At 30.8% G+C, this 26,747-nt stretch overlaps 3 protein-coding genes across 8 annotated transcripts; 1 reads left to right on the top strand and 2 right to left on the bottom strand.

Moving 5' to 3' along the window:
- The first annotated feature begins 338 nt into the window (after positions 1-338).
- LOC113846752 (probable xyloglucan endotransglucosylase/hydrolase protein 23) lies at positions 339-10,458 on the top strand. Of its 2 annotated transcripts, XM_027475358.1 has the most exons (4): positions 339-362; positions 8,994-9,242; positions 9,356-9,549; positions 9,817-10,422. In XM_027475358.1, the coding sequence occupies exons 1-4, from the start codon at positions 339-341 to the stop codon at positions 10,208-10,210; spliced, it is 861 nt and encodes a 286-aa protein (XP_027331159.1). In that variant the 3' UTR covers positions 10,211-10,422. The 2 variants fall into 2 exon arrangements, with proteins under 2 accessions (XP_027331159.1, XP_027331158.1); XM_027475357.1 differs by lacking the exon at positions 339-362 and having other exon boundaries at positions 8,735-9,242; positions 9,817-10,458.
- Positions 9,766-26,435, bottom strand: LOC113846751 (extracellular ribonuclease-like). Of its 5 annotated transcripts, XM_027475353.1 has the most exons (9): positions 26,163-26,435; positions 25,205-25,457; positions 25,014-25,078; positions 24,843-24,907; positions 24,303-24,389; positions 24,100-24,230; positions 23,545-23,645; positions 22,606-22,863; positions 9,766-9,776 (listed from the first exon to the last, which is right to left on the bottom strand). In XM_027475353.1, the coding sequence occupies exons 1-9, from the start codon at positions 26,348-26,350 to the stop codon at positions 9,773-9,775; spliced, it is 1,152 nt and encodes a 383-aa protein (XP_027331154.1). In that variant the 5' UTR covers positions 26,351-26,435; the 3' UTR covers positions 9,766-9,772. The 5 variants fall into 5 exon arrangements, 4 of the variants coding, with proteins under 4 accessions (XP_027331154.1, XP_027331153.1, XP_027331155.1 ...); XM_027475352.1 differs by lacking the exon at positions 9,766-9,776 and having other exon boundaries at positions 22,461-22,858; positions 23,545-23,650; XM_027475354.1 differs by lacking the exon at positions 9,766-9,776 and having other exon boundaries at positions 22,684-22,863; positions 23,545-23,650.
- Positions 13,831-17,759, bottom strand: LOC113846749 (ribosomal RNA processing protein 1 homolog). The gene is made up of 2 exons (XM_027475348.1): positions 15,281-17,759; positions 13,831-14,597 (listed from the first exon to the last, which is right to left on the bottom strand). The coding sequence occupies exon 1, from the start codon at positions 17,635-17,637 to the stop codon at positions 15,973-15,975; it is 1,665 nt and encodes a 554-aa protein (XP_027331149.1). The 5' UTR covers positions 17,638-17,759; the 3' UTR covers positions 13,831-14,597; positions 15,281-15,972.
- Positions 26,436-26,747: the final 312 nt, after the last annotated feature.

The raw sequence follows: 26,747 nt of genomic DNA, 5'->3' as shown, positions 1-26,747 counted from the left end.
CGTTGGAAAACAAAAAATGGAACTTGGAAAAGCATTCTATTCTAAATTCTAATTTCTAAGGGTGTCCCATAGAATTGATCGAAAACAATGTAGTAATAATATTGTCGGATATTTCAATTGGGGGACATTATAGATGCGGTCGAATACAAAATTAACATGTAATATTTGTCTACTCTTTGATTGTTAAGTTATAAAAAAAATAAAAAAGTGTGAGAGGGATTCACTTTAATTTTCTCTATCACTGTGACAAGTTGGAGCACTTTCAAGCTTGGTTTGAAACATTCTCAGTTCATTCTTTTGTTCCCTTCTAAATTTCTAATGCCGCCTTGTCTTGCCACATGTCACTTTCTGGGTCCGTGATAGTTTCTCTCTTCCCAGTTACCACCGATGGACCCGTAGGCCCCACTTTTTTGTATTTATTTATTAATTTAAGAGCCCAGGCCCAAGGCTCGTCATGCCAATTCCTTCTACCCTAATTTCCTTGGAATTAATATTTTAACATAAAAACTTATAACATAATTCTTAAGTTTTTATTTTAAATTATTTTTTTATTTTTTTATACTTCTATCAATCTATTAACAATTTAGATCTTATACATCAAGTATATAGGTTAAAAAAATGTAGTTTCTGATTAAAATAATAAAATAAATATTAATACTTTTTATATGGTCGGTACTTCTTTTAAGATAAATATATTATACAAACTTTAATTTAATATTACAATGTAAATAAATATGTAATTATCAAACATGGATTTTTAAACGAAATATAATTCTAAATAAATTTTATTAAAATGTTTTTTATTTTTTAAGTGTATGTATTTTGAGAGAAGAAAAAGACAAAAGAAAAGGAGAAAAATTAATAAATTTAATAACTAATATGATAGAAATAAACAAATTAAAAAAATTAAAATGTATTTAAAAATTAAAACATAGTGACAGATAATAATTTAAAAAATATTAATGATATAATTAAAATTATGTCAAATATTATCAAATGATAAAATCAGAATCTACGTTATAAAATAAAATAAAAAACACATGACTTAATTACAAAATTGTAAGTCAAATTCAATAAATATGGAGCAAAACTCATTAATGTGAGTTTTAACAAATTTAAAATAATAACTTTTAAATAGGTGTTTTAAAAAAATTATGTATTCTTAACATTTTTCCTTTACATATGTAAATTTTATATTAATTTTCAAGCAGCGTTCATAAAAACCATGCATGCATCCTTCACTTGTCATTCAGACTGATGTTTCTCTTTTCTTGTTAATATTCGACACATCATAAGTAAGCATTTCATTATATCAATATGAATCACATATTTAACTCAATTGTGTCATTTGGTATACCACATAATAATTTGAACTATATTAATAATCTATAATTGAGTCTCTTAAATATTGTGATTAAGATTTAATTCTTATATATTGATTAAAAGCCTTTGATTGATGCATTAAAAAATCATTTAAATCAAAAAGGAAAAATCACACGTTTTTTAACATACATAATTCCTTTTGCTTTAAATTTTACACAAAATAGTATTAAATCAAAACAAGATAATGATAAAAGTGTGGTTGTGGACAATAATTGGTAAGGATGATAAAGTTTATGATTTTTCTTAATCAAACCCGTAAATTGAGTTGTGGTCGCCCCCATTTAATTGGAGAATGGATAACTTCAGGGGATGATGGGGAGCTGCAGTCACCCTATGCATAGTCGCAGTCCATAGCTACATTATTGCAAAATAAAAATGTTATATAAAAGTGAGAGGACTTTCTTAATACAAAAAAATAAGAAAGATAAAATTTACCTTATAATCATAATTAGATTAAAAGTTTTTAATCATCATATAATCATTTAAAAATGTTACATAATGACTTGACATTAAGACTTGTTATTTTTATTCTCATATTAAATACTTCTCCCATTTTATACATTCACTACTTGTAAGAGTTAGTCTTGCTATGTTGGTATTTTTTTATTTAAATATAATTATTTTCAGTGAAAAGTATCTCTGATCTAAATTAAAAATTTATATATAATACAATTTTGTGTACATTACACGGTATAAATATTTATACTGTATGAGAATAAAATTTTTATATGAAAACATAAAAAAGTATTTATTTTATTATAAAAGTGAAAATTTTACACAAAATCATATTAGTATTTAAATTATAGGAGAAATATTTTGATCGTAAATACTTAATTTTTATTTATATATAATATTTAGGTCTGCTTTAAAATTATATTTTTATTTATATCTTCACCCGTGGATCACACCGATGAAGCTACAATAATAGTGTATATATATAGAAACACTAACCCATGCAAGAAAAGGAACATTTGGCACTTACATATGTTAGGGACCATTTGTTAACCCAATCCAAACGAATAAAGAAGAACACCACTTTGGTATTGGAAGGTGATTGGATTTGGATGTTGAAGTGGACTGCTTTAAGTTTGTTCATGCACGTCATTGAAGACACAATTTTGGCTCTGCATGCTTTGACTCCATCAATAATTGGGTCATAATAGTAAGCTTATGTGAACCAACCTCACTCTATGCAAACTGTTGCCAAAGATAAACATCAACTGTAGTCTATAAGTGACCCCTCACCGAACAGCCTTCAATTAAGAACAAGCACATCCGGTTCAGATTATATTATATATGCATGAATATGGAAAATTAAAACTACTCATAATTTATTAATTAAGCTTGATCTTTTAAATCCTTGTAGTGTTATTAAAAAGTTTGATTTTTATTCCCCCTGGTTTTAATTGCTACAACATCATTAATTCTTTGAAACTTTACATAAATCAGTGCTGATCTTGGAATTTTAATTTTCTATTGGGCCTTCTTGTTGTTCTCCGTACTTACTTTGATCTTTGTATCTTGAATGTAAGGGAAAAAAGTAATTAATTAAATTTATCCTATTAATTAGGCACAGATCAATAACAATTAATTGCTCCATTTTATTTTGAATTGGGATTTTGGACTCTGTCAATCTGTCCCCAAATAGGTTGCATATATAATCAGATCACAGTGCTAATTATAAAATTCATTATGGTTAACACCTAAGTAGGATCTCCACCTAATAATAGAGGCGAAAGAAAGGATAAAGTCCCTTATCAATGGTATTTAGTCTTTAATAAAAGGGATATGTATATTAAACGATATTATGTCAAATTTAACATTTTATAGGGTGAATATTATAGAGGTTATATTTTAAGTTGCAATATTTAGGGAGTTCAGAGCTCTATATTAGCGATTATAATTAAAACCAATATAAAAAAATGGCGAGTCAATAAAATTAAAAATGGAGAATGAAAGAGGTTGTGGAAGAAGTAGGCATTGAAAAGAATAGATTGATCCTCGCCTGTTCAAATGTGAAACACGTTTCAGGTCTGCCACGTATTGAATATGAACTATAGTAAAAACTTAGGTCATTCATGCTAAAATTCTTAGAATTAAATAAAAAAAAAATTCTTTTGCCACTCTCTTATGAAGATGTTGTGATTTCAATATAAATTTGTGATGTACTACATATGAAGATCAGTAATTTAGTGATGATGAAAAGTTTAAATTAAATTTGTGATTTCAATATTTTTTTTGGTTTTTATATTTTAAGATTTTTTAAAAATATTGTTTTTTAATACCTGATAATATACTTAAATTTGATTAATGATGCTTATAATAATGGTTATAGTAAGCTTTCTGATAGTCTTTTTCTCATATAATTGACATTAAAGATTCTCAGTGCACTTTTAATACCACAGTATAAGAAATTGCTATTAATACACTTGAATTTAATGATGATTTTTTTAATAACTTTTATTTTAGGTCTTGACATTATTTATCACATTGATTTGACAAAAAGAACTGTTATTTTAAAATGCTATTAAAATTAGTTTTTAGTACTGTTATGCAAGTTTCTCACGGATTACATACATTTTTTTTAAGTTTAAATAAAAAATTAAAATAAAAACATCTGAATAATACGACTATGATAAAAAATAATAATAAATTATATATTTCAAGGAATAATAAAATATATTTCATTTAAGTCAAGACACATTAATTTTATGTCTATTAATTTTATATAATGTATCAAATTCAAATTTTAAAATGAAAATCAATCTGACATTATAATAATTTTAAAGTCTATTTTTTTTTTAAGAAATAGATCTCTTAAATTTTATAAGGTTATGTAAAATTTTAAATTTTAAATTGAGATTAAGGGTCTACTTGGTTAAGCTTTTAAAAAAATAATTTAAAGATAATATAAAAATATTTTTTATCAAATTTATAACAAGCAAAAGTTATACTTTATTCTGTTACAATAGTAAAGCATTTTTTATTTTAAAACGTAATTATAAACATGAATTTTTTTAAAGATGTTGTTTAAAGCAGTTTCTCAAAATAATAAAAAAATTATTTTTCCTAAAAAAACTTAAACAATTTTTTTGAAGATAGATGCAAATTTTTAATAGAAAAATTAATAAAAATATTCCAATTAAATTTAATGAATAATATTAAAGAATAAAAAAAAAACATAAATGATGATTTTTTTTGTCATAGAAAATTTTCTAATTCAAAATAAATATCTAACTTTGTGTAATAGAAATAATCATCTTAGCTCATTTGTGCCACGCTAGGAATTCTCATCCTCCATTCTTTCTTATCCTATGCAGTTGTAAAAATTTGACTTATTTAAATGGAAGACAAGAATATGACTCATGATGTCTTTATCCTAATATTGAAGAGATATCTCTTTTAACGTTTATTTATTTATTTTTCTCTTTTTGGACAAAGCTGGTTCATTTGAAAAAGCCATTGATGGAATAGCCGACCCCAACTTGCCGGTGGATACCAAATCAATAACCAAAAGTGAATTTAGTATATATTCCATTAAGTTTTCAATTAATTGCCATGTTTTAGTTCTGTGGGGTTAGTTTATGATCCAATTCTGTAAAACTATTAGTCATCTAAATGGAAGACAGCAATATCACTGATAGCAACCAATGATGTTTTTATCTTCAAAGTTTATATTTTATAAGCTGTTCATGGAATAGAATAGACTACCCCAACTCTATTGTAAGCAGAAAATTCCAAACTCAAACGTTTTTATTTTACATAATCATTGTTAATATCCCAGTAAGACTCAGTTAATGACAAATTTGACTGGCTATGAACATTGAGTTGATCTTGACATGCATACAATTCTTTATTCTTTATTAGAAACATAGTTTCAGCGATTATGATGAGAGGATGCGGCAAAATAAAAAACTATCATTTCCTCTCATAAAAAGGCAAAAGTATCTGATTTCTGGCTGATATTATCGAGGAGGCAGGGCCAAGAAAACAATAATAAAAGAACGCAAAAGTTTATTCGCACCCATTAAATTAATAAGTATTAAATGGGCTCACAAATAAAAATAAATAAATATGATAAATGTTATAACATAAATATAAAAATATAATACTCAATTCTTTGGAGTTTTATTTTTTTATCACTTTAAATTCATGTTCTAAATGTAATAGGCATATATTTTTTTTCATTTTTAATGTAATATATTTTCTTTCTTCGTTAACAATTTTAATCGCATAACTCATTGTATAACAGTTACTTATATTTAAACAAATTATATTAAAGAGTTGTGTTTAAGAGAGAAAAAAAAAATTTGTTTAAGAATTTCTTAATTAGGATGTGTTCCTGTTAAGATAACAAAGGTCTTCAAGTCTCTGACGTATTAGTTTCTCTAACCGTTACTGTTACTGACGTGGGAGGGTACCTGCAAAAGACACTGCGATGTTGAAGTCAGGATTCGATTCTGAGTAATAAATACTATTTAATAATGAAAAGTCAACTCTTTACCTGTTTTTATCTTCCTTATATAGGCACTGTAATGGGACAATAGGCCTATCGAGCCAGTCTTCATTTTAGCCCTATATTTAAAATAAATAATATCTTGATTATTACCTTTAATTGGGTTAATTACTTTTTAATCCTGACGAGGGGTATCCAGCCTATTATGCCGAATAGATACTCAGTTTCTTTTTTTTACAAGTAGAACCGAGTTGATCTTTATCCAGTACAAGAAATATTTAGGAAGTTTTTTTCAAATCCTTTAAAGTTTTTCTTAATTAAATTTTTATAATATAAGAGTTTTTTTTTCTAGCACTCTCTTGTATACTTAGGATTTTAATTTTTTTTTAAATATTAATTTTTAAAGTGATTTTTTTTTAAAAAAAGTATAAAAAATAAAACTATTAATTTTAAAATTATTAATTTTTAGAAAAAAATATTTACTTTTTATAAAAATATAAAATATAAAATATAATAATATCATTTATATAATTAAACCTTTAATCACTTTTTTTTCTCAATATTAAACATTCTAATAAGCGAAATTTATCCTAATTTCTTCAATACCTTTAAACTTCCAAACAAAATTTAAAAACTCTAAAACATTAGTAAAGTTCATTAAATTGTATTAAAAATGACAATAAAAATGCATTCGTGAATATTTTTAACAAATTTTTTCACTTTTAATTATTTAGTCATTACTCTTAACGTTAACACCTTAGTTAAGATAACCAAAATGAGATTACGCGTTTTGCAGCTTGATTATGTAACCTGGGAGCACGAAACCATCTTTGGCAAGAATCTGGTGCAATTTGCAACCACCACTGGCCATAGATACCATTGGTGCCCCAACACCTAACACTGCCCATTTCTGCAGTAGAAATTCGATGCCTTTGGAATGACCCACCATTTTTTTAAGTTCACATTTCACAGCATGATTCGAATTTCTTTTATATGATCTTTTTTATTTGAGGTGACTGTGAATAAGAAAAACACATATGGTACTATAAAGCAATTCATTCCCTTTTCTTCACTTTGCTTCAAGGGATTTTAGAGGGAAAGATTTTAGGAAGAAGGATCTTTAGATAAAAACATAATTTTACACTGATTGGTATGCATAAGAAAAAAGAGAGAAAAGAACACAAATAAATACGCTGCTCTGACATCAATATTTTATTTTAAGTTTGTTGTTTAAACTATGAAGACATTGAATATGACACTGCATATATTTTTATTTTTATCTATTTTATATGCATGTATCTTAAATTTACATAAAAAATCACACACACAAAAACTATGAAAATATCCCCATCAAAATGTAAAAACATTTTTATTTTGCTCTCATGTGCCGGAAAAAAAAAAGGATAGAGTGAACAAGTTAAGCAATAATAAGACTGAGGATGTTTTTTTCAGTAAAATTCCCTTTTCACTGAAAAAAAAATATCTTAAAACCTCCGTTGCATTCTCTCATAAAATATATAACTTATGTTTCCAAGTTAATCAACGACAATCTAAACACGTTATTAATGCTTTTCACTTAATAAATTTTTATAAAACTTTTTGTGCAAGGGATAAAATAATAATTGTGAAATATGCATTAAATGTTTAAATCTCTATTAATTCACATAAAAATCTAGATTCATTACCCTAGTTAACATACGATATGTTAAAAAAATACTAGAAAATAATTTAAAAGGTCAAGTTAAATTTTCAAAAAGAAAGAGGATTAAACTTTTAAAAAATTGTATCAAACAAACAAGTCAAAATGATATCTTTTCATTCCTATTTCTAATTAACGTGAAGGAAGTTTCTTTCCAAATGCCTAAATAATATAACATATTTTGAAAATTCTCCTTATTAATTGACATAGTAAAAAAGTGAGAAAGCACAGCCTCGATCAAGTCGAGACTCACAACACTGAGCAGAAGAAGGAAATGGTCTTTGCTAAGAAAGCGTATAACATATTCCATTTCTCATAAATTGTTACAAATGAATTATATGTACAATCTCAATGTTCATAACCAGCTTTGCACGAAAGCAACATTTGTTTTGGCAGAAAGCTGATATGATTAAACAAGTAATAACTCATTTCTCTACCTTCTCCGGCCCCTTAAATATATTAACTTCAAAGTCCAAAATAGACCAGTGATTCCTTCTATACCGTAATAATTGTATCCACTGAACACCTGTATCCATTGAAACTTTCCATCTACAAAATAACCCAACCCTCCTTTATACGTCACATTTGAATTGAAACTTCCCCTTGTACCACTTAATTCTACGTTTTGATGACATAATATGAATAACAACCTATGGAAAGCCATTGTTTTTCTTTGTCAAGAAGCTATGAAAGCTTAGCTAGTGACCTAACTATCCCATTCTCAATTTCATTTAATTAAATTATATATCTCTCTAAAGTTATGCATCAAGAGTTGTGGTCAAGAAGAATCATATATACGTAGGATTATAGGAGTATGTTCTAATTTTAGTTTACACTTACTAGTCTCACCAAATTAAAACAAGTTTGATGTTGGATAAAAGGGTGTTAATTAAGGGTACTTCTTCCAACTGGAAGAGAAGGAACAATTAAACACACATAATTAATAATACCACCGAGTAATTTGTCGATTCATGAAACTATTAACTAAAAGAAGACTAGTACCATAACCTAGACAGCTGCCATTTTGATTTGAGGTTTGAAAGCCAAAATTTTCTAGTGCGTATAATAAAAACTTTGGGTTGATGAGAACCCAAATAATTCGAGAACATTTGGATATATCATCTCTCATTAGCTGTCATGGTCCCCACATTCAGCTATCCCTCCACCAAAGACAAGTCAACCCATATCTCTCTCTTGCACTCTACACGTTTGTAAATTTTTTTTCCCAACCACTTCCACCACCTCCAAAACCCAATGTTCCTTCACATTCATAATTGCCTCCTCTTAAAGCACTCCCTATATATATAGTTTCACAACTTTGCATGCACTTCATTCCTCACCAAATTCTTCTCTTGGCTTTTTTTGTCCCTCTATTTCTCTCCACAATTGGTTGATATTTTCCAACCAAATTGATTAACCCAAATTTAGGCATCACTTGCTGGAATGGCAAATGAGATACTCACTGCCTTTTTCCTCATAAACTTTGTGGTTGTGGCCTTTGCTGGCAACTTCAACCAAGACTTCGAGATAACATGGGGTGATGGTCGTGCCAAAATCCTCAACAATGGGGAACTTCTCACCTTGTCCCTAGACAAAACCTCTGGCTCTGGATTTCGTTCCAAAAATGAATACTTGTTCGGAAAAATTGACATGCAACTAAAGCTTGTGCCTGGTAACTCTGCGGGCACAGTCACAGCCTATTATGTAAGGGTCCTTACTTGCATTTGTTTCTTTATTAATTAATCTTTTGCTATATAAATGTTGATTTAACAATCAAATAATATTAACCATATTATATTTGTTTGCAATTGTGGCAGCTATCTTCTCTTGGGAATGCTCATGACGAAATAGATTTTGAATTTTTGGGTAACTTGAGTGGCGATCCTTATATTCTTCATACAAACGTATTCACACAAGGGAAAGGGAACAGAGAACAACAGTTCTATCTTTGGTTCGACCCCACCAAGGACTTCCACACATATTCCATTCTTTGGAATCCACAGAGCATAATGTATACATATCCGTACACCTTAATCTCTTATACACATGCCCTACTTCATTAATTGAATTGAATTGCTAAAAAGGGAAAAAGAAAACATAAATTACTTTTTTATTCATTATAACTTAATGGGTGTCGCTAGCTCATACTTCAAAATATGCTAATTGACTTTTTTTATTGAAAAACACGTTATATACATTAAAATACGGTAGAATAAACTATGACTAGACTAAATCTATCTTAATTTTATGATTAACCCCTTTTTTTCTCTCATATTAGATTCTCTGTGGACGGGACACCCATAAGAGAGTTCAAGAATCTTGAATCAAAAGGGGTTACATTTCCCAAGAACCAAGCCATGAGGATATATTCGAGCCTTTGGAATGCTGATGATTGGGCCACAAGGGGTGGCCTAGTGAAGACTGATTGGAGCAAAGCCCCATTTACTGCATCTTATAGAAACTTCAATGCCCAAGCATGTGTTTGGACTTCTTCTTCAGGCTCCTCTTGCTCTTCCAACAATCCATCATCAAACCAATGGATGAAACAATCACTGGATGCAACAGGGCAAGCTAGAATTCAATGGGTGCAAAAGAACTACATGATTTACAACTATTGTACTGACACTAAGCGTTTTCCACAAGGCCTTCCTACCGAATGTTCACTCGCATGAAAACAGAGAACTACTTCTTAATGTTATAGAACCCTATCACACCCTCACATGTTCAATCTTTTATGTGTCTTGTATAAATTTTAATAAAAGAATAGGATCCTCCTTTATATTTTATTGTTCATTACATTGTCCGTAAAATAGTATTCAAATGAGATTCGTTGTAATTTTGGTTATTAATAAATTTGTTGAGAGACTCATAAATTTAAGAAGCTTTGTGGACTCACGGTTGCTTTTCTTCATCTTCTTCCACCAAAAGTCAGAGGTCAAATAAAAATCTTAGAAGAAACAGAATGTAGAATGGCTGAATTAATATTAAAGAAATACAGAATTCAAACAGGAAAACTGTCTAGACTTTGTCAATAGTTCGACAAAATAAAGAATAATTTTTACCAAACTGTTGGTTTGACGGAAGGAGAGTGGATTTTTAAAAAGAATGATTGTTATTTATTAAGTCTTATAAAAAGTATATTAATTATATTTTTAATTAATATGAAATATCTTAATATGCCTTCTCATATTTAAAATTAGAGATTTAGTATGTAAATTTTGTAAATTTGAATTTTTACAAATGACTTAATATTAAGATTAAGTCGACTTTGATACTATAATAAAAAATAGAATTTAACTCACTCCTTAAAAAATAACTAAAAAAAATTGACTTAGTATTTATAAACTCCATTTTAAATTATAATTGATGTACATGTAAATGTTATTTAATTTTTCTTTTACTCTAGTAATACTTATAAAATCATATAATATTATACTACTATTTTTACTTTATTTTTATTTTTAACCCAGCAAGAAAGCCCTAAACCAAATATAGAGTTATGTTAGTGTGGATCAATAAAAATCCACATGAATATTAAATTAGCAAATGCACGTGCTTGATTGATTTTTTTTTTTTTTCGTTCTCTGTTTCTTTACTGTATATATAATATCAATTTGAGTAAATATTTGAAATATTGGTTTGGATTTGATTTTTTTTCTTTATTAAAAATTTTACATAGTTTATATAAATTTTATCAAATTATTAAAAATATAAAGAATTATGGAGATATATTGGTTTAAGATTTTATAGGATTTTAAAAGACTTTTTTTAAGTAAAAAAGTCCGTTGATATTTAATCAAAATTTTATGTCACTTAAAAATAATCAGTAGTATTCAATCTAGATTTTTAAGATTTTTTAAAGAGTCCATTAAAATTCATTGATATTTATTTGAGACTTTTTACAACTTAAAAATAATTTATTGATATTAAAAATATAAAAATTTTAAAGGATTGTTGTATTAGAAAGATTTTGAAGGATTTTTTAGTGGTATCTATAAATACCAAATTCATAAAACAATTACATCCAAACCTATCAAATTTTATAATATTATTTGAAGTGACTTTTCAAGTGCTTCAAGAATTTTTAGGTGAGTTTTTATCTCTTTTCTTTTTTATGATCCTGTCTTTTTTATTTTTTTTTCTCTACTAATAATACTGTATTACTATTCTCATTTTATTCCCTTATTTGGTGAAAACATAAATGACATTACTATTAACTTTGTTCCTCAAATATATAGCACAAAAAACGCTTGAAATTTCAACTTTTAAGTAATAATTTTTTTATAACATGCATTAAGGTAAGTGCTTCATAGTTGTAATAAGGAGGAACGGACTTAAAGTGGCTCAAGGTAAGTGCTTATTTTTTAAATAATAATACTAATTATTATTATTATTAGTATATTAATATTAATATATTGCATATGTAATTAGGTAAATATTTTTTTGTGGATTGTGGATTTCTTAATTAACGCCAATTTTTAGCTCCATTTCGAGATGTAAGATACTATCTACAAGATTTTGCATGTCAGGGTAATAACCCTGTAAATGAGAAAGAATTGTTCAGTCTTCGTCATGCGTCTCTAAAGAATGTGATCGAGAGAATATTTGGTATTTTTAAATTAAAGTTCACAATATTTAAGTTAATACTTCCATTTTTATTTAAGACACAAGTAGAACTTGTATTAGCATGTACAATACTACATAACTTTCTTCGCAAAGAAAGTCGTTCTTATAAATTTCTAATTGAACCAATGGACGAACCTTCATCTTTAACATTACCGGTTAATAAAGATCATAATTTCGAGTCTATTATTCAAACTCAGGAACAAAACTGAGAAGACGCTAATATTTAGAAAACTAGTATAACTATGAATATGTGGGTGAATACTATTTAGAAAGATATGATATTACGAAAAATTATTATTATTTATTCCGATATTTTTTATTATTTTTGTCTTTGACTCTTTTTAAATTTGAATATATGAAAAAAAATCTTGAACTCTTTATGTCAAAAATCTGCAAAATTTACAAAGTCACGTACAATCTAACTATTAAAATTCTGACTTAAAAGTCTTGTAGAATTTATTACAATCTTAATTTTAAAGTCTTGCAGAATTCTACAAAGTCTTAAAAGTCATGAAAATCCTATAAAGTCTTTTAAAATATGCAAGACTTTTTTTAATTAAAAAAATTATTTAAAATCCTAATCCAATACACCTTCAGATTTATCAAAATACATCTAATACAGATTTAAATTAATCTCCTAAAACACATTAAATACAAAACTCAATTTACAAATAGAAATTTAAATCAATTATCATCCCAAACAATAATTTCCAATTCAACAGAAGAAATAAAATTTAAATTGAGATATGACGTTGCTAAGTAAATATCATTGACATGAAAATTTCTTAAGTAAAATTATTTAATATACATCTTAAATTTAGTTTAAATTGAACTACTTCTTTAATTTTATTTTTAAAAATTGATCTAATTAAATTTTTGTTTAATGCGATTGAATTAATTGAGATTTGAATATCTCTACGATATGAATACTGATTCTTAAGAATAAAGACAATGGAAGATCCATGTATTCTTGGGATAGTAAATGAATAGAAAGGAGAAGAGAAACCCATGTGCTGACTAACTGGCTTTGAGACTAGATTAGTGCTACATATGACAATTAGTACTTGAGATTAGTATCGTCCGTGGCAATGCAGAGAGAATAATTCAATAAGACAAAGTATATGATGGCCAAGACAGAGATAAATGAGATACACCCTCATCTCTAGATTCCGATTTAGGTTGATTGCTTAACCAAAAACTAGCTTAATGCAAAATGTTGGACAAACAATAACGATGAATTTTCAGCCATATTTTAATTTTTGGGGGACTAATTTCAGTAATTTATAAGTGTGTCAAGCTCAATTGGTTTGGATAATTTAAATTAGAAGCGCCCAGGGTCCTACGAATATTAGTTGAGTTAAATGAAAAAACTTATTAAAAGGTGTAACAACGGAATTCTCGTGTGATTTTTAGTGAACCCCTCCACATGATATCATTGAAACTTCTCATTTATTAATTCCTTAACTCAGAACAATAATTACCAGGATCCATTGTTAAAAAAGACGATTGTTACTGAAACAGTTAAATAGGATATCTATTCTGCTATAGAACAGTGGCCACACAGAAGTTTGAATTTTGAATTCAAATACTAAATAGAGAAGGAAATGAAGCAAGGGTGGCTTCAACTTTACACACACGGTGTACCGGGGCACATCCTCGGAGTTGCCTGAAAAATTGACATAGCGTATTAATTTATTCACATACCAGTTCTACATTTATCCGCATTTCATCTTAGTCATTGTGCAATTTTTTTACCAATTCCAAGAATACCAAGCCAAGCCAAGTATGATTCACTCATGAGAACATTGCAGGTGGACCAAGTAGTCTCAAAACGACAATTCAGTTATGCACCCTGACCAAATTCACTTGAAGGATATCGGTATTCCCCATTATTAATGGGACAAGTTTGACACAAGCAACATAAATGTGACAAAGGCTACAGTTAAATATTCAGCTGGTACGCATACAAGACTTCCATTAGGTTCAGTTTGGCTGGATGCATGTTTCCCTAAAACTCATGGAAATGCAATCCATTGGCCCATTACTATCAAGCAAAAAATGGACTTCTGAAAAGATGAGCTTGCCAAACTCAAAGCCTTTCTGCCTGTGGAAGTTAAAACTTTGGTATTAGGAACTGTTTAAGAATGGCCTTTTCTTCATCAATTTTTTTTTTCTCTACGTCCTTAGGTTTCAGTATTCTTTTCTCTCCCAGCATCCACTTAAAAATTTCACGTTGTTGTTCTTCAGGGATAGGAGCTCGTATTTGCACAGGTGCTGGGACAGGCATAAAGAAATCATCATAATCTAAATCATTTGAACTTGTGATGGGTTCAGGAGGAACTTCAACGGCAGTTTTTCCCTTATTTCACTTTTGTGCTGTTCTTCCATTAATTTCCACTGAATCTCTTCGCTTTGCCCTAACAAATAGAAAAGCTGCAAATAATGGAGCCAAAAAAAAAACTGATCAGTACATTTCAAAATGTCCCCTAAACCAAAGTGCAAAAGTCATATATGCTTAGGTAGCCATTCACATTTTGTCTTAACATTCAAAGTCTGGAAAGGATATGAGCAGTTGAAGACCAAACAAATAAATGCTTTTTTACCTATGATGTAACATCGTTTGATCTGAACAGGAATAATCTTGTTATCTGTCAAACGTGACCATTTTCACTTTATCCATTTTAAATTAAAAAAATCCTGAAGTCATTAGATTTTTCTCTAATGGATTAAATCATCAGTAATTGGTGATGACAGCTAGGCCTTGACATTGCAGTTGGAATAACTCAATTGACCAATGATTTCACAGGCGGAATTATTGAACATATATATTCCATCAAACTCCAAAATACTAAGGCATTATTTACAAAAGACATCAATCACTAAACTGTCAGTTTCTCACATTTTCATCAATGTAACCAAGAACCAAAAAGAAAAACAGAAGACAGACCCACTCATTTTTAGACTCAACACATTAACATTTTTGAAAATTAATGTTAGGCAAGTCCAAATAGTACCAGTTCTCCATCACAAACAAATTATTCATGTTAAAAAATGGGACTAAATACCAACACCCACCAGCAATAATAAAAAAGATGACCTGCACTGGTGGTGCTCACCTTTCCTTGTCTGTTTCAGTGTCCAAAGAATCTTCTTTGTTGGCTGGCGTCAAACATTTAGTTTAGCGTAATACATTCACTGTAGTACTTGTCTCCCCTTGATGAATTGACTGAGAGAAACTCGTAACGTCAAATGAAATTGGAAGCTTGACTAATAAAATATCAACGATGGACTGTGCACTATCACCAACAAAGCTTGAGTTTGAAAAAGAGCCTACTACGCACTATCATCAATAATTCAAGATCCATTCTTTTGTATCGTTGTGATGGTAACCACGCCAACAATGTAAATGGTTTGAAAATGAATAAAGTTGTCATACTTCTTAAATATAGCCTAGTGATATCCCAATATGAGTTGAAGTATTATAAGACAATCCCACAGGTTAAAATCCAGGAATTTGAAAAGTTTCTAATTGAAAAGCTATAAGAAATCTTATATCCTCCATATTATCATTTTTCAGCCTCATAACAAAGGTAATCATCAAGCATTTAAAAGCTATTTCATCATATGAATGACAGTGAAAAATATCTTGGAAGGCATAGACAAAGCCCCTTAAACCACAAGTCAAATTGCTTTTCGATTGGAGCAGAGATCAATTATCACAATAAACTTCAAAAAAATTCATAATGATAACTAAAAGAGTATGACAAACAAGTCATGGAAACACAACCCCATAACAACATCAATGAAATTATGCAGCACGTGATTTTAATTTCTTCAGGCGTTTGACAGACGGGGAAACACCCTTTATTGCCTTCCTGGCCTTCTTCAGTTTTGTCTTTTTGGTAGGAAGAGGCATCTCCCTGATGGGACCCGGGGGTACACCCTTTTTGAGTGCACTTCCTCTGGGTGTAACAGAGGGAGGCAGTCTCAAGCTCTGAGGAGGTAAAGGATTGTGTGGCTTCCACACCAAGTTATTTTTCATGGAAAATCTTACCTTCTTTGTACTTTTCTCCCCACTCTTTGCAACTGCAATGTCCTCAGCATCTCCACCGTCCAAATCAAAATCCTGAGATGTCTTTCCTTTTAATTTCTTTGTTCTCTTTCTCTTCTTAGATACAGTTCCCGTTGATCTAGCCTCAGGGGTATCACACGCACTTGCAACTCCATCATCCAAACCAGCTTCCTCAGCAACCTTCTCAAATTGCTTTTGCAGGTTCAAAATCACAGTTTCATTCAACGATATCATGCTTTCGTCATTAACTTGTTCATCATTTGAAGTTCCACCATTTTCACATGCCACATTTTCCTTGTCATTCTCAGCAGAATTCTTCTCACAAGCCAAATCCGACCCATTACCCTTCTTCTTCTTCTTCTTCTTCTTTGCTTTTTTGCCACCATCATCCTTCTCACACTTCTTCAACACCTTACCATTAGTAACAACCTCAGCAAGTCCCAAGTCACCTCCCTCCACACCATTACCAATGGGAACCAAATCCGGCACTTCCTCATCATCCTCATCAACAACATCAGGAATATGAAACTCAAACCCAGAAGCCGCCGCATCCTTCTCCAGCTTCAAAAACTCCGAATGCAAACTAAACAGCACCTTCCTATTCCCCTGACAACATTCAGGAGAAGAACCCAATTCATAAAACTTGCCAGAAAAACCCATAACAAACGCAATCGTCCCAAAAACCACAACATCATCATCAGAATCAACCTCATCCCCTCCCTTCTTAACCTCAAACAACCTCTTCCCCATTCTCAACAATACATCGAACACACCAGACCTAACCTTCCCAAGCAAAACCTTATCCGAAAACTTCCCCATAGCAGAAATAAACGGCTTCAAAAGCACCTCAAGAACCTGCGGTTTAAGAGGAAGAAAAGCCCTGAGCTCTTCGAGAAAAACAGTGGCAATGTGGTAATTAACCCCATTCCCCTGTAACTTATCATGAGCAGAGAAAGTTTCTTCATCCAAAACCTCCATAAGTCGCTGCACGAGCTCCAAATCCCATCGATTCTTCTTCAAAAGAGAGAAAAACTTGGAAATAAACCTACGAATGAGAAGGTAGAACTTGTCTAACCTAAGCGCGTCGATCCCCGACCACTCGCGACGCATGGTGAGTAAGAAGGTGGAGAAGTACTGAACGGAGAGAGAGAGATCGAGCGATAAGAGAAGAGAAGAAAGACGATCGGTGAGGTCGGATTGAGCGAGAGGCTTGTCGGCGTGCCACATGCAGTAGAAGAGACCTTTCCATAGCTTTTTGGCGTCTTCGTCGGAGAGAGGTTGGGATTGCGATGGAAGCCATGATTTGAGGAGAAGTCGAAGAGCCTTTTCTCTGGTGGTTTTGTTGCAGTATGCGAGCTGCTTTATGAGGGAGCGACCAACCTTTGAGATATGATTCTCCATTCGTATGGTGCGGGAAAACCCTAACCAGAAGGAGGAAGAGAGACTTTGAGAGTGAAAACGTTGAATTGCAACGGTTTTAAGAAAACCCTAACGGGTCACCACGGCTTATTGGGGCTGCCCCGATCTGGGTTAGATTCTAGCCGTTGTTTCTTATCTCTCCTACAATAACTTTATTTACAATAACTTTTTGGTGTTTTCGCTAAAACAAGTATATATTTTAATCAATGTATTCGTAGAAGAATATATGATCAAAGTTTTATAATGCAAAAAATTAAATCAAATAAATTTGGTTTTAAAAGAATGACTTTTTTATTTAATAATTGTATAATAATTTTTTAAAATAATGTATGACTTATTTATGAAAAAATTATTTAATTTATTTTACATATTTATTTTATATCATAAAACTGAATTTAAATAATTTTTTTGTATCATTAAGTTAAATATCAAACATATATAGTTTATACATGTGTAATCTATATATCTTAGTTATCTTTATTTTTGATTATTTTAATTGTTAAAAACGTATTAACAATATACTCTTTTAAATATATTCATTATTATAGATTAAAAATTATGCAAATTTTACTGTCAATTTCATGACTCTTATTTGTTTTTAATAGAAAAAAAAAGAACAATAATAAAGTTTAAGATATTAAATATAAATTATTAGAACAATTATAAGAAGACTAAATATCATTTAAGTCTCCCAGAAAGTTTGCATCGTGTATTTTAGTCTTTAAAAATTAAAAAAGATCACGTTTGTTTTTTATTTTTATCTTTGTCAGGTATTTAAGTTTATAGACTTAGTCGTCGTTAATAGATAGTAATGGAATGTTGACATATTACGTTAAGTGATGCGTATTATTGCTTATATGTCAAAACGACGCTAACGTGTCATTGATTATGTGACAACAATAATGTTATATGTAGTATAGTATATGTTTTTGTTTCATTTTAATTATTGAGATTATAACTCATCGGACATTTTACTTCTTAAAATTGTTACCGACAAACATTTTAATCCATGAAATAATAATTTGTTGCTTTATGTGTTTGTTTTGCTTTCATCTTTATATCTTTCTTTCACATCCTCTTTAACTTCTTCTTATGTTAATATGATTACACACTCTTATTCTTCATAGTTTTCCTTTGTATATATTCATGCATTCATATCCAGTATTTGAGCTTCACTTGAACACAAAATTTTGAGTTGTAAGTGATGAAGTTATTCGTGTGAGTGCAATTTATTACATGGATGTAACTTGAAATGATAGGTTGGATTCTGAACAGCAACGACTGGTTTTGATGATACTGCAATTTACAATAGGTTAGGACAATGACAAAGATTTCAGCATGACTTTTCTATCATTTGACGAGTGCAATTGTCACGACCCCTTTTTATAAGAATTAATGACATTCTAAATTACCATTTCCAATTTAATTTCAAATATAAGTCAATATAGATATATTACAAATAATATAGTTTTCTTTATAAATCTTTAACTTAACATCCTCATTATCACCTTAATAAACCATACATTAATAAAGTCTCAAAAATATCTTACATATCATATAGATAGCAGAAAAGTACGCATATGATTACAACAATGGCTCCAAATGCAGCTCATAGTACACAAACTTTGTATAATAGTTACATCAAAACTTTAGCTTTACTCAAAAACCTAAACTGCTAAAGCTAAAAGGCATATCCTAAAATCTTCGGCCTGGATCACTCTTTAACCAGACTCCTTAGCAAGTAAATTAGACACTCCACCTATTACTCCTGCTTACGTATCATCGTACGACCATTGCAACACAAACACACAACAATACAAACAAACACAAGGGTGAGCTTATTTAAATAAAGATCATAATTACAGAGTATGAATATAGCAAAATCATTTGCACAACACTTATGGTTTACAACAACCAACACAACAAGTTCAATCAATTAATGCAACATGTCCAGCCCCTTTCCCAGCCCATCTAATGCAAATGCAGCAATTAAGTTTCCATCTGGTTTCACAGCCCAAGTAATCCAGAGGAACTGTTATGGTCTAGAAGCGAACCATTCCGGTATCTAGATCCAAACAAGCACAATTCAACGTTTTATGCAGCTTTGAAATGATGAAAATGAATGTGGTGCAGCATAATTAAATCAATATCATACAGTAATATTAAATCTAATTTCAGTTTCAGTAAGACAACAATGTATTCATTTTCATCCAGTATTGACAGCACACCCATACATATATTATCACAGCAAAACCAAGCATTCCACATTATTAATTAAACATTCCAGCACTTATTGCATAATAAAATTAAGCCGCTTAAAACATTATTTAAGTATTTCTGCGTATTTAACATCTTCAGCATATACAACATAACATGTCCTACCATAGCTTTTCAGTGAATTATCATACAACAGAGATATATACTCAACCATACATACTTTGGATTTTATCCTAAAACTTGTTCATACAATAGTTGGTCCTCATCTAATACAAAATTATCTATCTCATGTACCAAATTAGCTTAGTTAAGCAATTGAGAAATTTACTCAGCTATACTACTATGAGTTTTAATCTAGAATCTAACCATTCAACGATTTATTCTCGGCTATAACAGGACTAAATTCTCAATTAACTCCGTAATTATTAAACAAATAAATCAGCTTAGATAAGCTCCCTTTACTTGGAGCGAGTTCTAAGATCTTGTTTCTCGTGAGTTTCAAAGAGATAGATCAAGTGTTTGAGTACGAGATACAGCTCGAACAGTTCAGATCTACTCAAAACGACATGTATAAGTCTCTTAAGAAAGAGAAAGCAAAAAAAAAAAAGAGTAAAGACAGAGAACTAAGCTCCAAAAACTCACCTAGATGTTGATGAGATAGATGATCTCACTTTAATCGGGAAAGAATTCGACTTCAAGGAGGTTTTCTCTAAAAAGAAGAAGCGAGAGAACAGGAAAAATGGGAGAGAGAAGCTGGTGAAAAAATGAAGTTTCTGGCACTGAGGCTTCTTAAATACTTCTCCAGATCCGCACGCACTCGCTTGAACGAGTTCCTCTCTCGCCTAGGCGAGTTTACTCTCGCAAAGGCTAGAAAATCAAATAGTGAAACTTCTCAGATTTCTACAATTCTTGCTTGAGCGAGCTCCATCTCCCTTGAGCAAGAAGCATTCTCGCTTGAGTAAGAAGCACTCTCGCTTGAGCGAGATCAAGTTCAAAAAGCCATGCAATTTTCCTGCTACTCCTCGCCTGAGCGAGATCCCTTCTCGCCTGGGCGAGGGGACAGTTGGAGAGATCCTATCTTGTCTCGCTTGAGCAAGATTGATCTCGCTTGAACGTGAAAACTCTAGAATGTTCCATTCTACACAACTTAGTCTCGTTCGAGCAAGAACTACATTGCTTGAGCGAGACACTCATCATCCAGAACTCTCAATTTCTCCTAAAATGGAACAATACACACCCTTAGCTATAATTCTTAAGTTATTACACATACAACACACTTAAAACTCAATCTCTAACCTACACAGTTAACCATTTTCAACAACACCAATCTGCATTAATATAAATATAATACTTCTTAGTCAATACTTATACAACTTTCTCTCGTAATCCAAGCATATACAACACCATAAAAAAAAATGATTATGTAAAATGTTTGATATCTAATCAAAACTTTCCATACTAGTCTTACTCAACAATTTACCATACGACTCTGTAACTCGCAACTTCTATTTGGTAACTGCACAGCTTATCCATTCACAATCTAGCATGTGGAATTACATATTGTCCAAATATATGTATTATGAATTAATAGGAACAATTTATTTATAAATATGTTGACCTGACTGTAATAACTTTAATCTCTCTTCCTTTTCCTTCCTTTTTTTCACAAAGCCACCAACCATCTTACAAATGCAGTTCTACATGAACCTTTTCTATCATCTCTTCCATCATATCTTTTTTCAACATAACCTCTATCACTCTTTTTCTCTTTCTCTCTCTCATAGTCTAAAATGTTCGTTTGTGACAATCTCAGGAACTAAAATGTTCGTCAGTAACAATCTCAAAGACTAAAATACTTAACGAGTTATAATTTCAATGACTAAAATAAAATAAAAATATATATTATACTACATATGACATTATTTTTATCACGTAATCAATGACACGTGTCACTTAACATAACATGTCAGCATTCTATTACTATTTATTAACAACATCTAAGTTTAGGAATTTAAATGTACGACAGAGATAAAAGTCAAGAACTAATATGATAATTTAAATTTTTTAACAATTAAAATGTAAGAGACAAACTCTCTTAGATTGGTTATTATAAGATCTAAGAAAAGAATAAAAATTAACACAGATGAAACTTAAACTTTAAATATAAGACTATAAATTGAGAATAGAGAAAAGGCTAAAATAAAAGCCACGGATATATGTTTGATTTCATTCAGATTCCATCGGATTTGATTTGGAAAACCCAACAACCAAACTTTGTGACTTGTACCAACTTAATTTTTCCGAATTCCAAACCTTGCCAGCCTCCACCGACAACGTGGATATGACTAGAAAATCTTAAACAATATAAAGCTATTTACAAATATATTTTATTTTAACTATGTAAATAATATAAAAATCTCTTAATTATTTTTATAAAAATCCGCTAATATCACCTTAGAAGTTAATTTTAAACATGAATAAATAATAAAATTTTATTAAAAAAGTAATTATTACATTAAAAATATAAAAAGATTCCGTTGTTAAAAAACTAATTTTTTAAGCTATGATATCCCTCAAAAAAATTTAAGAAAAACGTACTTTGAAAGATAATTGAGAAAACCGTACATACCCCGTTAAATTACACCCGAAATAAAAAAGAAAAAACAGAGGATTATCCTGAAAAAGCCACGTTTGCAATTCAAAAAATGAAAACGAAAGTGGCAGGCAAGTTACATTTGTTGAGACACTCGTCCTAACTCTTTTTCTTTGTTGGAGGCATTATTATTGTCGTTTTTGTTAAGAGGAGCATATCCGGAAAAAGCTTGCTTCCATATAAGATTGGCATACTCCGGATGATCAACAAAAGGATTCCGATTTTGCTGATAAAATTTGCATATCCTTTCATTTCTCAATTTTTCTTCCCTCGAAGGTGGATCAACTTCATTCCATTTTAATAAAGCGGAAAGAAGCCCCATCTCCCTGTTTTCTGCACTTAATAGATAATATTTTCGTTATGACACCAATTTCAACTTATAACAAAAGTAATGAAAGCAAAAGTGGTTTCAAAAATCATGAAAATCAACTAGAGAATTAAGAAAGACAAGATATGACTAAACACAAGCAGCGTAGTTATTTTCTACTTGATACTCCAACATATTTTGGCATTAGTAAATCAAAACCTGTGAAAAAACAGAAGTTATCCACAGCAAAAAAGGGAGTTGCAATGTGCAAAAAATAACAAACTAAACTTCAGAGAAAACTTCAATTTTAAGCTTACGTACAGTTTTACATTTGCAGAGTAAAGCAATAATCAAAATTAAACTCTTTTTAAAAGAAAATGGTTGTTTTACAAATGCAACGCTAAAAAATGTCATGAAGAATCAATTATTTAGATATTCAGATCCTGCTCTCCTTATGGGATGCCTGGTTTTAAAGATTCTTACATCTATGACTAAACATGCGCTTGAGATGATAAAATTACTATTAACAGAAATATATAATATCAAGTGATAAAACTAATCATCTGAGAAACAACTGCTTAAAAAGCAAGACAATTCAGCGATAATTTGATCAAAACATGTGACGCATGTATATAATCCCTTGGGGATTTGAGGTCAAAATTCAAACACTATAGTTGAATGAGAACTTCAACAGTTCAAATGTTCAACCTACCAACGTTTGGGGTGTCTGAGAGGCGAAGACCTGGACTTGCCCCTGACTGTTGGAACCCATAACAGACTGCCATGTACATTAATGCCCTTGCAACATCCCCTCTGACCTGAGGTAAGTTTAACTTCAACTGATATGTATGAAAGAGGTAATATCCCAAATGAAGTTTGAGCAAAAAATAAATTAATTGTCCAGGTGAAGACACAGTAGAGTTGACAGCAAATAATGAAGTATAGTATTAAGCCTTTCACTATTTTATCCAGGTTCCTTTAACAGCTGTTATTGGTATCCACTGTACAAGTTACCTGTGCAAATCAGCTTAAATGATATGAATAAAATATTATGGTCATAGGGTTAGTCTATGGCAAAATGCTCCACCCCAGTCCAATAAAATAGCTCAGATGACACAATTTTAACAATAGGCAGGAAAACATACAATATAGATTAACATATGACAGAACTACCGAGCCAGATATCTATCAAATTTCAAGTATGATCACCAGTCAATTGTATAAAAAATGATAATTAAAAATAAAAATGAATGATAGAAAAGATTACCTGCACCGGTGGTGCCCACCTCTCTTTGTCTGTTTCAGTGTCCAAAGCAGCTTCTTTGTTGGCTGGCCTCAAACATTTGGTTGAGCTAGTAATACATTCACCGTAGTACTTGTTTCCCCTTGATGAATTGACTGAGAGAAACTTGTAAAATCAAATGAAATTGCAAGCTTGACTAGTGAAATATCAAGCAATGATTTCCTTACCATTTACATCAGCAGGGCGAATGTTGTGTAAATCAGACAAAGCCGGACCATTAGTCAGCCCATAAGATCGAGGCCATAGATGCTCCCCTGTAAAAGCATTTATATATATAAATAAGTGACTACGTGTGCATGGGTGGGTTCTATAAACTTAATCATGCTATAGGATACCCTCAGCAACATACAAAAATCTATTTTCCATCTCCAATTATGTGAATAATTTTACTATCACTACTTTCATTTTGGTTCTATGACTTCCACAGATCTAGTGTTTGAAACAAGATTCATATACAGTTGTACACAAGTTAAGAAGTTAAGCATAAATCTTATAACTTTGAAATGACCAAAAAAGGGAGCTTGATCAAGTATATGTATGTTTCCTTATTAAACACTGCATTTTTACCCTTAGTTACAAATATGAACAGGGAACGAGCATACTACAAAAAGGAAACAACAGCTAGAAAAGCATATGATAATTAAGGCTAGCGAGAAACTAACATCCAAATCATGGCAAGTCCAACAAGTTGATTAGTTGTGACTCACTATTCCATCCCTGTGGTTTTCCTGATAACCGTTTTGGGACAACTCTCAATGAGTATATTTCAACTCTGCATATTGTCAATCATTAGTTATGTAAAAATAAGCTAATGTGATAAACAGAAGATATTACTAAATGGGAAATGTAAAGCCATAAAGGCCATGATAAGTCCACACATTCCTGATGAAGCTTCTGGTTTATCAATATCAGCAGCATCGAGAACCTTTAGGGCATCCCACACCTATTAATTAGATAAACAGTTCGGGCTTATAGATTTGAAATAACACACAGAAGTGTTTAGGGAACCAATAGCAATACTAGATTTAAATCAAAATCGATGAAGCATGTATTTAAAACCAGGAATGACCTCTCGGTAAGTCAAGGAATGATGTGGGGCAATGATGCTATTCAATTGCCTCTTGAGTGCTTCACCTCTTAATCTTAAATGCTGCACTGGGGAGTAGTAATTGCTAATGTCCTCACAGGCATAAGTAGAGGGAGCTGGATAGTCAGAGGCTGCAGCGGCAAGATTGAGAGATAGCAAGTAAAAGGAGATGAGCCTAGAAAGCCATTTCCATGAGATATCAAAACATGTTGGCCACAGTTGTCCCCTTAAGGCCCTAAAAAAAGCAACAGTAGTTAGCTTCTCAAATCACAACCAGAACACAAATTTGTATGTTGACAATGAAGGAAGAAAAAAAGACAAAGCTCCCTCATCCATTGTAATGATGAACTAATTTTTAAATGCTCTGCAACCTAGGAATAAGAACCCCTAAAAACATGGATCACAGGCCGACAGTGACTACATGCAGGATACGGATACACTACAACAAGGTTAAAGCTAAATTTTAAAGATTATTGAACACAACACAATTGTAATACCTAGTATAAAATTAGTATTAAACTAACATAAAGTACAATTCTCAAATCAAAAGTGAGAATCGATATTTTAAAAGTGAGGGTGAGTCACTATGGACACAATAAAATACTATAATTATCATTTTTGTGGTATTCTTAATTGCACTGGTATTAAAGTTCAAAAAATAAAAATTATAAATTATAAAATGCAGCTACAAGTTTGAACATGGATGCAAGTGCGGTTACTTTGGAAGGCGTACGTGCTTCCTTAGCTATCACAAATTGGAAGCGTTTCTCGTTCGATATGTCAATTTTATGATGATTCTTACTAAGAACAATTGTGCCGAATTGAACACATTTAACAATTGTTTTCCTTGGCAATCAATGAAAATGATGAATTCAGAGAAATAACGCAATGCACAAACTCCATCTACACCAGTCATGGAAAATAAAAACGGGCACATTACCTTTCATCGATATTATTAGAAATTAGAATCTGCGGTTTTTGACGGCATGCATATGCGGCCCAATCGCGGCATCGCCCCCGCAAGGTTGGTCCTGCGGGTATGTGACGTTGAAGTGTTCCAATTTCCGGCGAGTTTCGCCGGCATGAAAAGGATGCGGCTGGGATCAGCTCACTCGTACCTAAACGCATAATTGCAATGAATGAATACGCCACTGCATTATCGACAATAGAGATGAGCTTTCTCCAAACAATACCTTTTCTACAGGATAATGTATTATCCATAATATATACTGTAGATAAAAGTTTTGGACAATTTGCTATGTTTTAGTTAAACATTCATTTTTCATAAAAAGCAAAAGTTAAATATTCATTTTATTTTATTTTACTTAAAAACCCTCAACTTCATCTAAACCCAGCTTATTTCTAACTATTTTAGAATTTCTAAGTCATTATTTCGTTATTTCGTTTTATTGTATTTTCTCTATTTATATCCGTTTATGCATTTATTAATACACAATCTTGAGGTTATCAATAAACATAGTCCCTTGTGTCGTACACCACATTTAATACAATTATCTGATTTAGC

The sequence above is a fragment of the Abrus precatorius genome, unplaced genomic scaffold, assembly GCF_003935025.1.
Source record: "Abrus precatorius isolate BTA unplaced genomic scaffold, Abrus_2018 Scaffold8, whole genome shotgun sequence".
Classification (NCBI taxonomy): domain Eukaryota; kingdom Viridiplantae; phylum Streptophyta; class Magnoliopsida; order Fabales; family Fabaceae; genus Abrus; species Abrus precatorius.
This window is presented reverse-complemented; position numbering and strand designations above follow the sequence as displayed.